Source organism: Strix aluco, chromosome 3 (assembly GCF_031877795.1).
Source record: "Strix aluco isolate bStrAlu1 chromosome 3, bStrAlu1.hap1, whole genome shotgun sequence".
NCBI lineage: Eukaryota > Metazoa > Chordata > Aves > Strigiformes > Strigidae > Strix > Strix aluco.
The window spans coordinates 39986809-40003886 of record NC_133933.1 but is presented as its reverse complement, the minus strand read 5'-3'; the positions used below and the strand labels follow the sequence as shown (position 1 = coordinate 40003886).

The 17078-nt window shown below is 39.2% G+C and overlaps 1 protein-coding gene across 8 annotated transcripts in view; it reads left to right on the top strand.

Moving 5' to 3' along the window:
* LTBP1 (latent transforming growth factor beta binding protein 1) overlaps nucleotides 1-17078 on the top strand; it is a 213228-nt gene that overhangs the window by 182119 nt on the left and 14031 nt on the right. For 7 of the 8 annotated variants that reach the window (XM_074818245.1, XM_074818242.1, XM_074818241.1 and 4 more), the window contains 5 exons: nucleotides 5049-5231; nucleotides 6555-6641; nucleotides 10145-10273; nucleotides 11587-11727; nucleotides 14064-14234. In XM_074818245.1, the coding sequence (XP_074674346.1) occupies nucleotides 5049-5231; nucleotides 6555-6641; nucleotides 10145-10273; nucleotides 11587-11727; nucleotides 14064-14234 (711 nt within the window). The remainder of the gene's footprint in view (nucleotides 1-5048; nucleotides 5232-6554; nucleotides 6642-10144; nucleotides 10274-11586; nucleotides 11728-14063; nucleotides 14235-17078) is intronic. The other variant, XM_074818239.1, reaches the window with a different exon arrangement.

Sequence of the window (17078 nt, the reverse complement as noted above, 5' to 3'; positions counted from 1 at the left end):
TTGTAAGTGGCATAAACCCCATGTGCTCACTGCAGGAAATAACAACTATGTTGGTTTGCCCAACAATGAGTACTTCAGCCTCCCCTGAGACCAGCTGCAGCACGATCATACAGGAGTAGAATGCTGTCTCCCTGCAAAGAGCAATGGAATAGCCACACATCCTCTGGCTTTGAGAAGCCACATACTCAAGTCAGGTGTGGTGCTTGGAGAGCTCCTACAGTGCATGTGGACATCAACTGTCAGCATTAGCTTGCATCGTGCCTACTTTCAGAAGGGAAGAATTTAATCTGCGTTGTCCTCTTGCAGTTACTTATAGTTCAGTGTAGTTTACTCAGCTTTTGCTTATTTCTCATTTTGTATTTTTGTGCATAAAAAAATGTTAGTCCACCTTATATCAAGTGCAAATAGGTAAAGATTGTTCAAATGTTACTTTAATTTGGGAACTTTTCTGCATGTGGTTAAAGGCTGTTAGCTTTGTGGAATGCTGTGTGTTCACACTTCTCTTTACTTGCCATTAGGGCACTCGAGACTTCCTTCTATTTGGATTTCACTTGGTGGAAATTCATCTATTGTTAGCTGTGTCCTGAAACAATCCCCTCAGTGTATGTATCAGGAATTCTAGCCCATATTTGGTAACAATCTGAAAAAAAATAATTCTGCAAGGCTTGTTTGTCTTATTCCCCTCCTCTCTGCCCTGCTGTTCACAAAATGTAGCAAATGCTTCAGAAGGAAGAAAAGATAAAGGAGGAAAGAACTCTCTTAGATGAAACTTCATTGTTATACATCTTTGTACCTAAGAGAGAGAAAAAAATGCCTGGTTTGGGTTAAAGTCTTCTCATTTATTCTTTTAACAAGGTATATAAAGCCATTTATGATGAATTTCTAGCAAGTACCAAGCTGAATGCAGTTTGAGTAATACTCCGTATTAACGTGTTTTTAATTGTTCCTACATAAGAAAAAATGCATGTTCTAGTATGCATCTAAATTACTAATATATGCTAATATATTAGTAATGCATCGCATTGCATTGAACCCAGAAGCTATAAAGGATAGTATATATTTGAGGATTATAATAGGTGGGATTTAAAATGAGAATTGCCAGCAGAAGTGTATGTGTAAACCCATCAGCAGGAGTCTGGCTTACATATACAAAGGTCAGTAGGATCACAAGTTTGGGTTACAGCTCAGCCAATAAAAAGAATTCCAGTGAGAGAACTCCACTAAGGTACCAGGGCCCACTTAGGTACCTATAGCTAATTTAGACGTTGCTTTCTCCTGGTTACATGAAATGTGACTAGTTATTTATGGCAAGAATTAACAGTATTTACTAGGATTTATAGGTAAAAATGACAGTTCTGGTGTCCAAACATGAGTCCCTCCTAGACTGATTTTTATTAAAAGAAAATCAATCTCCCCTGCACCTAACCAACCACCAGCACAAAAAATTTGAGGCTGCCAAGTAACAGTTTATAAATCTGGTCCAAAAGCTTCCTCAAGGCTAGAAATATGGTGCACAAGTCCAAATTCTAAATTTCCTAAACTTTAAGGTCTTTCTAAATGTTAAGACTTTAAAGGAAACTCTTTATATTTGTATTAATTTTTTAATGGCAATATGTGCATGGTTTTCTAACGTAAATAATGATCTGAATTTCAGTCATCTATGGACATAGTCTTAGATATCATTTTTAAATATGCATCACTTGCACTGATCCCCAAATTGTACATATGCACGTATATGCATACACACTGCACACACACGTTAGGTGTTGTAGCTTGCCACATGTTGAGCAAATTGGGAAATCTAAACAAGTACACCTGATGATAGGCACATACCAATCTATTTTTACTGTCTTTTTGAAAATCAGGTTCTGAAAGTATGTTACTCAAGCTGTTTGCTCAGAGTCACTGGAGTCTTTGCTGAGGTTTTAGAAGACATGAACTTGTAATGATGATTTTTCAGTTTAGCAACCACCTTACTGATGCCACCTGTAAATAATAGGCATCAGTACACAGTTACAGTATTTAAGATCTCATTGGTTCTGTATGTTTTGGGTTTTTCAGATCACAGTTGTTAACAGGCCACTATTTAGGCAAATATTTAAGTGTATGCTCAAGTCTAAGTGTATGCTAATATCCTGGTTATGCACTGAATCGTATATTACTAATGCATATTTTTGCATCAAACGCATGCTGAAGCATATTGTTGGATTAAGGTTACACTAAGGTATAGAAATCTATTTCTAATAAATACTTCAGAGTTCAGTCTAGTAGCAACTATAGAGAATCCCTCTTGTAGGCTGTTAAATAGAACAGTCGTATCAACAACCTGATAAAATTATATTCCTTTACCAGTGTGCCTTAGGTAGAGATATGTTTTACATTTTCTGACAACAAAAAATGTGAAACAACGATACAAAAAAGTAAGTATCCATTTCCCATCATATTTTGTCAGCATATCTAGTGAAACCACTTTCAAAAACAACATGGTTACTAAATGGTTAATAATATATGAGAGAGAAATTATAAGTAGACACAGACTGGTCTTAGTTTTTTTTAAAAAAAAAAAAAAAAGGAAGATTTGTGTCTCATTTGCTTTCCAAACATTCATGACGCCTGCTTGACTAACCCTCAGTCACAGCTGTGTAAACAACAGACTTTCAAGCTGCTGAACAGATAATGGGAGGAGAAACCAACACATCATATGTAAAATGGGAATAAACAATGACATGATGAGACTGTCTCCCCTTCCTCCTGGGGCAGCTTCTGGTCTTTCTCTGGTAAACAGCATGAAAACTGCCATGCTTTTTCCCTTGTTGAAGATTTGGCTTTGATTCAGTTAGACAGATGGCAAATGGCCAACGAAAATGTATAATTTGGTGGCTAAAATACTGCTCTCTCACCTTGGAATAACAGATTTAGTTCAGTTGTGTTTCTGTGACATGATAGTCTTAATATAGTTCCTATTGGATAGCAGCTGATACCGCAAAACCACCGCACTTTATTAAATTCAGTACATTATGGAAAATTGTAATTACCTGATGGGGGGAGACTACAGGCTAAACTAACAAATATTAAATAAGCACTCAGCTGGGTGTTTCCTTTAATGTACAACTCGGTTATATTGGTGAGACAGCAAAGGAAAGTTTGCCTTGTAGGTGGCAACATTGTGCTAAATTTTAGTAGAGGTGTCTGCCAGACCCTCAACCTCCCAAAACAGAAACTGTCACTTTTCTGAGGAAAACAGAAATAAATCCAATTGTCCGTTTGGAATTAGAAGCCAAAAGAACTATTACATTCATACTATTGAAGTGCAATAATAGGCAATCCATACTGGCATTTTAAAACCTGCTTTTCTCAAAATGGATTTAGTATTTGCATGCTCTAAAAGTTGCCTTACCCCACCTGCTTGGGGGAATGTGGGTGGGCAGGGATAACAGGCTTGAGGTAGCAAGAGCTGCAGTTCATTTAATTCCTTCAGCATTTGTTGGACAATCACTATCTTCAAGCTCCCACGTCACAGCCATTATTTTTTAAGTAGATGAGATTAGAAGAAAGTCCTTCCTGTAACTGTCATAAAGAGGCTGAGGTTGATCTCTAAGAGACAGAGGTGGACAGATGAGGTGGTCAAGTGAACTTGGCTCTCCCAGGTATACCAGTGTTTGTAAGTGGGTGGGCCTTAAGCTATTCCTTGAAAAGAACTGCAAGGCAAACAAAGGTAGTTTATACACCACAACTCTTTGGGTCTTACTAATCTTCTAGCATTTTGAAATGCACTGTCACTCAGGTATAAGGTTTTGACTCCTGCCTGGATACATGCGTTACTTGAGAAATGTCTCATGCTTCGCATATTGTACAAGAGCCTGAGTAGAAATGAATGAAATGTCAATGGAAAATCAGCCAACATGCAATAATTTTTAGTAGGTTTTTGTGAATTAAACATTTGTTAAGTGCTAAGCATAAAGAATTTCCCAAGGAAGTAAACTAATCGCCTCAAGATATATCTATCTTAAGTTCCCAAACAAAGTTTTGGGTTTGATTAATAAATGTGAGCATTTGTAATTTTAGCACTCAGTTATTTTATGGATGGCCTATGAAAAGTTTCTCATGTTGATGAAGTGTGAATAACAATTTTATGTGATAGTTCCCACTTCTGAGCTCTTGATGAGAAGTTTTGTGGAAGTGCAAGGTTAGATAGACAGAGTTCTGCAAACATAGAAGCTTTAGCTAGGTATTTCTTTTCAAACTTGCTTCTTGGTGTACTTTAGGAGTGCTTTGCTTTAGAAAGGTCTTTGACTATTAATAGGGTTTTTTATTGGGTCTGTGGGAGAGACTATTTTGCCTCCAGTCCTTATAAATATGTGAGAGGACCCACTCAACTGCTAAAGGCAGAAAATCTGACTTCTTGGCTGGATGCCTATTTCATACTAAAGCACAGAGTCAGTTAACTTGACATCTGCATTATATTCCTCTGCTTACCATGGAGTCAGTCACTTTTGCAAAAATCACAAAGGGCCTTGTATTCAAGTGTGGAACATGCTTTTTTCACAGTGAAATTAAAAGGGGCTGGAAATGTTCACTCTTTTGAAAATCAGGCCTTTTCATTTTGTGCCTTAGTTCCTTTATCTGTAAAATGTGGTTGTAATGTTTGCTCACCTCTGTGAACATATGTGAAATGCACTGTGTCAGTAGCTGGGCAATGTGGTTAGATAGCTGAGCAACATTAGATAGCTGAGCATGACAGCAGGTAGTTCATGCATTGCTTAAAATGAAGGAAGTGCAAATGTGAAGAATCCCTTTGTGGCCAAGTTGGAGAACAACTTGTCTGAAAAAGGTCTGAAAAAGTCAAAGGAATGTTATCAACTTCCATCATTCTTCCTAAGAACAAAAAAGTTAAACCAAAATTTATACTTAACCATTTTCTTCCCTGCTTGACAATGCTGCTCTTCGCTGTGGTGAAATTGAGGTACTGTGGCTCTTTTGATTCTCCTGTAAAACTGATTCACTTCCCGTGTTATCTTACGTGGTTTATGTTTTCTTTTTGCCTTTAGAATTACCAGTAGAAGCTGATCAACATGAAGATGGAAAGAAGGAGTGCTACTACAATCTGAACGACGCTAATTTCTGTGATAACGTGCTTACGTCCAATGTAACCAAACAAGAATGCTGCTGTACCTTGGGTGCTGGCTGGGGTGATAACTGTGAAATCTTCCCATGCCCTGTCTTTGGAACTGGTAAGGGGAGGCCTTCTGTCCCTCTGCAATCTTTTGAAGTATTGGGTTTATGTTAACGGTAGTGTGCTTTGCCTTCAGAGAAGGCTTGCCCGTTAAATCCCATATTCTGTGGTATTTACTCATGACTTATCCATGGGAGATTTCCACAGAGGAAAAGTTAATAGCAGTAAGTCACACCTGATGTAAATCCATTGGCTTCACTGCAGTTACACTAGGGATAAAAACAGCCTGTTACTGAACAGTATTATCTCCAACTGATTTTAAACAAAGATGGATTCTCACAGAAGCTTCTTCCAGATGCTATGGTGACATGTTAGATTTTTCCCACAAGCTGGAAAACAAAAGTAAGCATTGCAGTGGTTTTGAGTCTGCAGCTATTCTTTGTAATGTTTTTCTACAGCACTATGAATTACTGATATATATTATGACATTAGTTTTACATTTTGCTACTTACTGAACAATTCAGTTAATCATGGTGTCTGCAGACCGTTGTTTAACCTCTAAATATGAAATTAGAAAAACATAGCCGTATGATATTTGTCACAAATATTGAAAACAGTACTTGAAACATAAACAGTGATGGCTGAAATTCAGAATCCAGCTGGAAAAAATCACATAAGAGAGAACATGTGTAAACTTTTTGATATTAAACATTAAAGATTACTTTTCACACAAATGTATCATCATGGTTAATTTCTGTTTTAACTATACTTTAGAATCAGTGAAACTGAAATTAAATGCGTTACAAACAGAGCCTCTCTGCTTGGATAGGTTTATTTGATTCTGTATAGTCTCCAAGACACTTTAAATAATTTCCCTCTGTAATCCACACCATGTTCTCCTGTTGCAGTCAATTAGCTTTTTTTCCTGTATAAGGACTAAAGAATGTGGACAGGGGTTTGTATCTCAGTTGGGGTACGTCTAGATTGCAGCTTGCAGTATAGCTCAAAGAGGCCCATGCTAGCTTTAATTAAGATAATTTGGCTACTGGTATTGTTATAACTGCAGTGCATGAAACCCAGTAAGGACTACATTCTCCTGCCAAATAGCAAGAGAAATTAGTTTGCATGGAGCTCTGTGGTGCCATGGGTACCCTAGCTGGGTTTTTCAAAGCTAGCTCTGCAACCTGAGAGCAGGGGAAAGTCGGGCTGTAGTGTCAGCATCCCCCACTTAGCTAAAGGTGTGCAAGATTGCCTGATAGGTATGAATAAGGAAAAACATCGCCTCAGATTTCTCAAAATACCCTGAAACACATGTGTAACACATACGTATGTGAGTAACTTTTTCTTAATGACATAATCTTTTGTTTTCTCTCTCTCCTAGCTGAATTTACTGATTTGTGTCCTGAAGGAAAAGGTTTCATTCCCTCTGGAGAATCGTCTTACGGGCTTCTTGCTCAGAATTACAAAGGTCAGTACTTACTTGTATTCAGTTTAATTATTTCAGAAGTTCTGGTAGTTGATTGACTAGAAATGTGAGCCAGCAATGTAAACATACTAATTCAAATTTTATTAGGTGAAAAAACCAGTTTGTTCTATGAAACATTACTGAAAATCATCGTTTGACAGATTGTTAAGAATGTCAATTATACAGTCTCTGTAATATTCTGGTTTAATTTATACTAAGTGCTATATACTGTGAGAGTAGGTGCGGAGACCACAAACCTCAAATACTCACTCACATATGAAATACAAAGCCACCTTCAATTTGTAAATAAGTGTATGGGGTGTTGGGAGAGACAAGAAAAGTTCTGTTAAACATTAGATCTACAAGAGAGAATTAATATAAAAACTGAAGAGAAATTCAGCAATGATATTTTCATTACAGAACTTAATGAAATAATTATTGAACAAAAGATGGTAGAGAAATATGAGTGACAGGAGTTGGTGGGTGTGGGCGGGAGGGAGTTGATCACTTAGAAGGAAGAGTGAGATCAGTGAAATTCCTTTTCAAGTTTCAGAAGTAGCCAATAATATTAATAATTTGTGAAATTAATTTTCCTTGGCATAAACACACTGTATTTGTCTTAGCTGAAATGAAGTCAACGTATTATCTTAGGGTCGCATAGCAGCTACAGGATCTTTAGCAAAGCACAAATTTCATATATTAGTTCCTATCGGAATTGCTGTTTTACAAATCAAAAACTAACTGTAGAAAGTACTGTGTGTTTGTATCACATAAAAATGCAGTAAAACTTACTATTTTTTAAAGACTTTAATAGAGGCATAGTATCACATGGTTGATAGGTAAGAATTTCTTAGAGTTGCTTCTAGGTAAATCACTAATCTGTCAGACCTAATTCTGAGAGATAATAAAAATAGGTGGGACTTTAAAGATTTTTGGGTTTTTTCCAAACTATTGTTATGTGTACTTTTTCAAATTATCTTTCTGCATTGAGTAGGACACTATGAGGTCAGTTTTCCTATCAAGTTAGTGAGTAGATCATGGTTGAGTTCAGTTCTCTGTCCTACTAATATTTTTTGGTGTTATCCTTAGCAGGTGTTTCTTTGTACCAGTAAAGTGCATGGGACATGGAAAAGATACTATAGGTTAAAAGGCACTAATACCCAGATTCATTTAAACTGATTTCATTTAAACTAATTTAAGCAGGGTAACTCACGTAAGGCCTCCATTCTCTGGAGGTGTGTGGTGGTTTAGGCCCTGCCAGGGTTCGAGACCACGCGGCCGCTGCCCTCCCCCACAAAGGTAGTGAAATACAAAGCCCCGGGGCTGAGATAAGGAGAGGTTTAATACAACAGTGCAACAGCAACAAAACAAACAACAACAGCAATAACAATAACAGTAATAACAATGAACAGAGCAAGATATCTACCAATACACAGTGAGAACAGAGAGATCGCATAACACACGCATTCACCGATTCTCCCGCGCTCCGGCACACGGAGGTGACGTCAGCATGGTATTGAATAACCCGGCTAGAGCTTCCCCCCCACTGCTGGGGAAACTTAACCCTATCTTAGCTAAACCAGGATAAGGTGTTGCTTTGTCCACCAACTTGGAGTAAAGAACAAAGTGCCAGGGGATGAATCCAGACCTGAGACTGATGGTAGCAGGGACCAGTGTTGGACAGACTGGCAATTTACATCTAGACAAGACAGAGTTCATCTAGTACATCTAGACTGTCACAGAGTTCATCTTATAGGACCTAATACTTTCTAAGAGTATTTTTGTTCAGGGATTGTTTAAGCATGTTATCTTTGCAGATCTAAGATTTCTGTATATCTTGGCGATGTAGATTTGGGACATGCTGTGTGTACAGTGTGTCCAAATGCGTCTCCGAGAAAATCTGCATTGTTTTTGTTGTGCTACCTCCAGGTTGATAGTATCTCTAGCTGCCATAAATACTGAAGTGTGGAAGTAGTTCATCTGGAAACATCTTCCACAAATCCTTGCATTAATAAGACTTTTTCTGTCTTCAGCAAGTTTATTTTGTAATAACCTTAGGAATGGCACAAAGGACAAACAATAAATGGCTAAGTACTTTTCTGTAATGTGATCTTTCTCTGTTACATGAACTTTTATGTTCCTGTTGCTTTTGTGCACAAGCTTCTGCTTGTAGAAGCAACTCCTGTTTTCTTAATTGGAATTATCTGTCAGAAACAAATATAGTCAGTCCTCCTTGACTCTACTCCCAGGCTTTCACATTTTGCCTCAGACACAAATCCATGTTCCACAGGAAAAAGACAGACATGTACATGACATTCTATATTAATCTTTGCATTGTTCTTGCTGCTAAACAGTCAAACTTTAAAATATTTAATGTTTGAAGCAACTTAGTGGCTGGAAGAGTGTCTGTAAAAATAAATAGCTTTACAGCGCTTTCAGCTCTTCTGGAAACAGCATATGAATAATTCACCTTTAAAACTGCTGTACAGCTGGAAATGACAGCTTTGGGCTAAAATCTGTGTTGCCCTAGAGTAAATGGGGGGAGTAGATCTATAGAAAACAGTGGATTAAGACAATTGGTATTGAGAGGAGAATCACCTACTTTACATTGTGCTTTTTATTGCCATTTTTAATACCAGCCTAGCTTTAACAGACTATTCTAGGTAGGTGTAGAAAATTAAAAGTAGGTTGGAAAAAAAGAAGTGAATGGAATTCCAACTGTAACAAATACATAAATAAAAGACTGGGAAAAAGTGTGTACAACTGTGAAAAGCTATATATGAGCCGGCATATATTTTCCATGAAACCTCCCTGAAAACATTTAGCCTCATTTGAAAGTGTGGTAGATTCTCTTTGTCAGCTGTCACTAGGTCTATAGTAGTTGCAGCCTTATATTTAGCAACAAACACAATTGTTCCTGTGTGGTAGGAAGTCTCCACAGAAGTTGTGCACACAGCTTTGAAAAACGAAGTCACAAGCAATGCGGATATGAAGATTCCCTACCATGCACAGCAGAGTCATTGAAGTGTATGGAGAGAGGAGAGCACTCACAAAGTCCATCCATAAGCATAACTGCTTAGTTTTGTAATTAGATGGTGTAATTAAATTAGATCCATGGTGGGAGTCCCTTGGGTTGAGCAAATTATACTGGAAAATACAGGCCTTATTCTTGATCTGTTTTCCTTGGAGCTAAGAGCAGTGTGATATCAAAGGGAAGAAAGGGGAGCTGCAGATTATTCCAGTCTCTGTGTGCCACAGGACTTATTCTGACAAGGGAAAGGGAAAGTCATAGTCCACCAGTTTTCCCTCTCCCATTCTGGCTATGAGCACACCATAGCCTCTTCCACACCAATTTTTTTTTTCCTGCGGATATCTGTGTTCCTGGGGCCCTCTGTCTAAAGTGATGTTTGCTTGCACAGAGAAGTGTATAGGCTTTATTCCATCTTGCTCCTCTGCGTGGCCTCATAATAATTATGGTAACGCAGCCTTTAATGTTTTCTCCCCAGATGCTGATGAATGCCAACTCTTTGGACAAGAAATCTGTAAAAATGGCTTCTGTTTGAATACGCAGCCAGGTTATGAATGCTACTGCAAACAAGGCACATACTATGACCCTGTTAAGCTCCAGTGCTTTGGTAAGTTTATTTAAAGTGGTCTTGTCACTATAATGGTATGCAGATGGGCAAAAACAAGCAGACTCGTACGGCAGGATTCCCATCAGAACTACGGCATTCCCAGCAAAGGGAGGAACACTGGGCCTCCGAACTCCTGTAGCAGCTTTTTAAGAGGCATTGGGTCATTTCCCTTCCCTTCTGCTTGGCTGGGCAGCAATTCTGGCTGACATGGCGATGGCACGTAGAGCCGGGTTTGCTTTATTTGCTTCCTTTTTCAGCAAATTGCTCCCAGGAGTTTGCATCTCCAAAACAGCCCCTTGTGCTCCTTTGAGTGCATAGCCTAGAGCTGGTACCAGCCTTTTTGCAGGCAGCACAAAGTGATCAGAGGTGGCTCCCTCCTTACATGCACACTGCTGCTTCACTCCACCAAGGTACAATTTAGCCTTCTGTTCTTTGTGTATGGGGTGAGCAGTGAAAGCCTGTATGTTGAAGTTCACCTTTCATTTGGTAAGCGTGCTGGTTTTACTATAGTAAATCAAATTACACATATTTTATTTTTCCAAGAACAGATATTTTCCACAAGGAGTTAATATGGAATGTGAAATTACAGTTCAGGTCATTGATAAGCCCATTTTATTCTGTACCACCTTGTACTCCTTTGGTTCTGGTATCCAACTGAAAATTACTCATAACCATAACCCTGGCTTTTGCTTTGTAAGCAGAAAACCATATATGATGTGCAGAATAGCATAATGAAAGGAAGTAATTTTTGCAACAGTAATAAGAGAGTCTTTCACCTCGGGATTCTATGATTGTTCTTTACAAAGGGTGGGGTTTTTTCTGATTTAATGTAATTTATTTGAAGTAAAATGTCCTGCTCTTCCCTTTGAGCTAAATTTCTGCTTCTCCTCTCCAAGACAAACTAAGGATAGAACTACTGTAAGGCGATCCCTTCTCCTGACAAGCTCATGAAGAATTTCAGAGAGTATGCCCACCTCTAATGCCTGCTGGTTCTGTCCTAAAGGGATAGGAATGTGGGAAGCAGTTGCAACTGTGCTGGATGCAGGGTGTGCCTGGCACCCCAACCCCCCCAGCCAGCCTCCTCATCCAGATGCTCCCTAGTACTTGAGGATTAGAGGTCAGCATCCTGCTGATCTGTCTGTCCTTCTCCATGGGCACAGGCAGGATTTTGCTGCCAGCAATTGGTATTTGTGGTAATTAACAGAAGGCATGCAGGGAAATCTGCTCCTAATGTAGGAAAATATAAACATGGATTAACACAATGCGACTACTTTGTGCTGGCTCTCCTTGATACATTTCCTTCCATTTTAAAGACACGGATGAATGTCAGGACCCAAACAGCTGTATTGATGGCCAGTGCATTAACACAGAAGGATCGTACAACTGTTTCTGTACACACCCAATGGTTCTGGACGCAACAGAAAAGCGATGCATCAGACCAGCAGATTCGAGTGGTATGATCCATTATACATATTACTGAAGTGAGTACACCTCTATGAGGTGGTGCTGACATGGCTAGAGCCCAGTAAGCTTAGACTGGGTCACACTTGGATGAGCCTGCTCTTTTGGAGGATTTTGGAAGGCAATGCTTGGACCATCATCTGTTGATCCAGAAGGCATCATGATGTAGGACTCCACAGGGCTCCACTTTGCCAATGCAGACAGGAGATGGCTGAAAGTATCCATGAGATTAGGCTTGGGCTGGGGAGTCCTCAGCCCCCCGATTCACCAGCTCTTCATCTGCCTCGTCCAACCTTGTAGGTAATGAGGCACAGCCTGCTTGCTGTCTCACTAAGGCTGGGGTTTGGCTGTGGGCTAACTCTGGAGATGCAGCTCAGAGTGAGTGACTGCTTCTAACAAAGCAAGGAATAAAACCAGGAATAACAGGATATAGGAGGAAATAGCTGTAACTGTAGCTGTGCTTTCAATTGATTAATATTGAGGGTACATCAAGCCCACGTTTTCAAGCTGTGGGCTGCAGCATCACTCTTAAAGTAAGGTTTTTGCATGTTCTTTTAATTTCAGTAGACACCGATTTCAGAAAAAATGTTAGATATTACGAGATTCTTAGGAACGTCTCAGAAATCCAGAGCATTATGCAGTCTGCACAGCTTTGTCTATGCCACACACATCTTTGACAGAAATGTTACAATGGGTTTGATTAATATTGGCACTGTACAGCCATAAATCCAGACCTCTGGTCCCTGCAACTTGCAATGAATTTTCCTAAGATGCTTCTGTGAAAGGAAATGGGAATACAGAATGAATGCCTGCTTTAGTCACTCCAAATTATAAGACTGACACTTTTGAGGAGTAATGTGGTCATCCTCTTGCCTGAAACTGTGAAAGAACCACAGCATTTCTATTGTTCAATCTTCAGTTAAACAAACCAAGAGCAGGATTGTCTTCTGGGTTCATCTAGGATGTGAAGAGAATGCAAGGGCCCAAAGGGTCTTCCATCATGCGACACTGGGGCTGACACAGCAATGATCTTCTCACCCAGCACAAAGCGCTCAAGCCTTGTATCACTACTGGCAATGTCCTCCCTAAGGCAGAGGAGGCGGGGGCAGGCTGGTTCCTTTACTGCCAGCAGAATTTGGAGTTGGTTGCAGAGACCCACTGCTGCTCTTCACTGCGTGTTCTGGCAAGTCCTTAGTAGAATAGGTATCTAAATGCTGATCACCTTTGCACTTCCAGAACTCACCATTTTACTCTTGAGCTAGGTTTCAATTCTGTACTCAGCCATGCACCAGTGCATCATGTAAAAATGGAGTAAATAGATATGCAGAGACAAAACAGAACCTTGGTTTGTGACAACACTTATTTTTCACTCCATGTTGGAACAAAATCAAAACCTTGCAGATGTCTTTACAAAACAATTGTGCTGAGCTTTTTACATTCCAAGTGGAAGATTAAGTTTACAGTTCCTCTCCCTCTGATCAGCAGTGATCAGAGATTGCTACGACTAGGAGTTGTTCCTACTGAGATCTTTGTCAGAACTAGTATGCCTCTGAAATATTCCAGCTTTGACAAAAATACATGTTTTTGTTAATATTCATAAGAATGTGACAGTAGTTCACAGCGGTATTCTCTCTCTAACAATAGCTCTAAGTGGATGATTAGGGACCAGAAGAGCAGATAAACAATACTTCTCCTCACCCTCCCCAGCACTCTCCCAGCCTCCAGCTATTTTCAGCTCAGGGGATTTCCTGAGCCTGATGTAGTTTGTCTGTTTAGTTAATGGGACTCTCTTCCAAGTATTTGTCCAGTCTCCCAATGAGCCCATGTAAAATTTTTGTTCAGCTCTGCCCTAGCTGTAAAAGTTCTTTCAGATGCCACTGATGGCAATGTAAGAAAAGCAAAATAGCAATTTTCAAAGATTCATTCCATGGATGGAGTTCCCCAAATATTCCCCTCAGCCCTAACACTGGTTTTTGTCAAGCTCTGTTAACTTCCATGAGAGCAGAGCTGAGTCAGTGTTAAACGTTCAGCAATGACTACTGATTTAGGAAGTTTTATTTCTTGGGTGTCCAACCCAATGTGCTTTTAAATTGGCCTAAGAGTGCCAAATCAGAACCTTACTAAGATTTTTGCAGAACTGAACACTCAAGGGATGAGCCACCTCAGGCACTTAAAAATGGTCATGACTTCTAAGCTTAAATTCGTATTCAGCAAAATCTGTAAAGCTAGGTTCTCTTTCTAATCTAAGTTTAGAAAATTCTGCATTGTGTCAGTATCTTTTTTAAATAACAGTGCTGCGATGATGATCTAATACTGTCTTCTCCATCAGAACAAACTGAAGAAACTGAGGTCTACCAGGATCTTTGCTGGCAGCATCTAAGTGATGATTTTGTTTGTAGTCGACCTCTGGTTGGAAAGCAGACTACATACACTGAGTGCTGTTGCCTATACGGTGAAGCCTGGGGCATGCAGTGCGCACTGTGTCCTATGAAAGAGTCGGGTAAGGAAACCTACGTGTCAATTCTTAGAATGAAATCTGAAATACTAATCAGTTTAATCTCTTGCATTTATACTTGGGGTAATAACATAAGAAAGAACAAAAAAAAAAACCAACCTTCAAGAACTAATGGAAATTTTTCTCATTAATTAACGGGGAATGTTTACAGTCCAGATTTTGAAAATGTAGCTGCTTTTATTTTTTGGCACTTAGAGGACCCATTTCCTTCAGGGGCAGCTATCAGTGACTGGCCATTTAGAACCTTGGTGGAAACAGGAGAGCATTTTAAGGATAGCAGAGTTCCTTAACACGACTGACAAATTAAAGATCATACATGAAAACAGAGATGCAGTTCATGTGCTCGCACACACACAATACTCAACAGGTTACATAACTGTTTTGGAGTTTTGTGGCTGGTATTATACATTCAGATGCATTATTCAGTGTGATATTCTGCCAGGCTGGCTGCAATATGATGTGTTTGCTTGAAAAGGATCTGGTAAGTTGTGGTTTAGAATCACAAAACCTATCAAAAAATGAGTTGTTATTGTATGGCTATATGCTCAGATGTTATGAAATGTACAGATGAGCAATTTAAGATAGATAAAAGAAATGGAGTACTAATGAGGACTGAAGAATTTCCAGGGAGTATAACAATGTTAAAACTGACAGTCTATTTTTAAAAGCCTGTATTTTGTTTACGTGTTTAGAAATAAGGCATTGTTCCAAGATATTTCAGGTAGAAGCTTCTTGTGGTGACTACAAAAGCTAAATGGCTATAGAGACATGTGTTGTCACTGACACACAGACTTATTTCTGGGGACTGGGGACTGCAGAAGAGACTGGTGGAAGCAGCATAGGTATATGTCATGCTGTGCCAGAGATTCGTCAGCCCTGGTATATACAGGCTGGTACCATACTAGCTTCTTCCCCCATATAAACTATTCCAAGGCCTAGTTTGGATGTAGCTTTCTTACTACAAATGTGTCTTTCAGTAATGCTGTTTTCCACACAGGAGTACCATGCTCCACTAGTAAAGCATATTATTCTGATCGTACCTGGATTTTCACTTGGGCCTGTGTTACTCTAACCATAATGTTGTGGGTGAAGCAGTACATGTTTTACTTGTAGCAAGAACTCTGGAGTTAAAACTACATAGAGAAGCTCAGTGAACCATTAATGTGGTTGTTTGTGTCTGCTTGGGTTTGATGTTTTTATAATTTACTTGCAAGGTCCCTGAACCTGTTCTTATATATCTTTACGTGTTTGAGTTTGTTTTGGAAGTGCAGCAACTGGAAAAAGCGCCTGATTTTGATGATGTTGGCTGGAGTAACTGCTGGCTGATGCTTACCCCAGAAAGAGACTGAAGAAGAAAAACAGGGCATGACAGCAGCTTGATTTATAAGAGATGGGAATCTCTGAAATGTCTTTGTCAGAACTAATCTTATAGGAGGGCGCTTCCAGGCACTCAGTTACTACACCTGCTAGAATAACAATTGCAATGGAATGAAATGTAATAGTAAAAAAAATACAAGGCAATAACTAATAGTGAGAATTGTTGCTATGACCTGGAGCTCCTCAGGTGGAAAGATAGAGCAAATGAAAGGAGTTTTTCTTTGTCCTAAGTTCATTACATGGTGACAGTGACCCATCTGTGTCATGATAGCGTGCAATCCTGAGAGAAGGAAGGAAAGCTGTTCTGGTAGAGAGAGTTCAGGTGGGTACAAGACTTGCTTCTGAAGATTTCTAGATAGTTACATTTAAAGCAGGGTAAATCTTAAAAGGAACAGAGAAGGACTACCAAGATGGTCAGGGAATGGAGAACCTGTCTTACAAGAGAAGATGAAAAAAGCCAAACTTAGATGCAGAACAAAGGCTGCAAATGGTAAGATTCTACTGCAGCACAATCACAGAGGATTCCCACAAGCTTTTAAATTAAACAGCAGCACTGATGTGAGGAAAAATTGGAACAAGTTCAGTCTGAACATATTTAGGCTTGAAATTAGATGAATTTTGATCATTAGGACCACAGGATTCCAAAGCAGCAATCCTGTGACAGCAGTGGGGTGCAGATCCCAACTAGCTCTATGAAGAAACTTGAGAAATTAATTAAAAAAATGACATGAAGGTTCCTGATGGATGACATGCTCAACCACACTTGGATGACCCTCAGTCAAAGCTGAAGAGCATTATGTTGGATCATCAAATCTTTCTCCCTCCAGATGTAAGATAATTTTTATGTGACATTTAATATGCACTGAAAAGTATCTGCTTTAAGTGAAACTACGAGGCATTCTTTCATCCCAAGTACTTTAAATCATCCTTATAGATTGGAACATAGATAGTTAAAAAAAATAAAAGCATATTGAATCTTTATTATGTCAGAACAAACATACAAGCTTACATTTCTTACTGGAGGTGGTATATGCTCATGTGTCCTCGCACACATGTGCACGCACACACACAGAAACCTGGAAGCCTTCCTCTGTTTTCAGGAATGTTTACCAAGAAAAATTGAAAGCTGACTGAACTGAATAAATGATTCATTTGACATGTCTTCAGTTTGTAGCACTTGAAGTGATATCATTGGCTCGAGAGAGTGCTTTCACACCTCTGGGCCAGCAGGTCACAGGTTCAAGTTCTGGCTGGGGAAACTGGAATTTCTCCATTTTTAAATATTTGTTTATTGTGTTGGCCAGATTTACTACTGAAGGTGTCTGCTTATTTCCCAAGGTAGGGGCATTCTGAAGATTTGTAACACATGTTAGAAAAGACCTGGGGATGTGAAAAGCGTTATCACCGGAAGACTTTCACCATGAAATGGATTGGATCATAGAACAGATCATT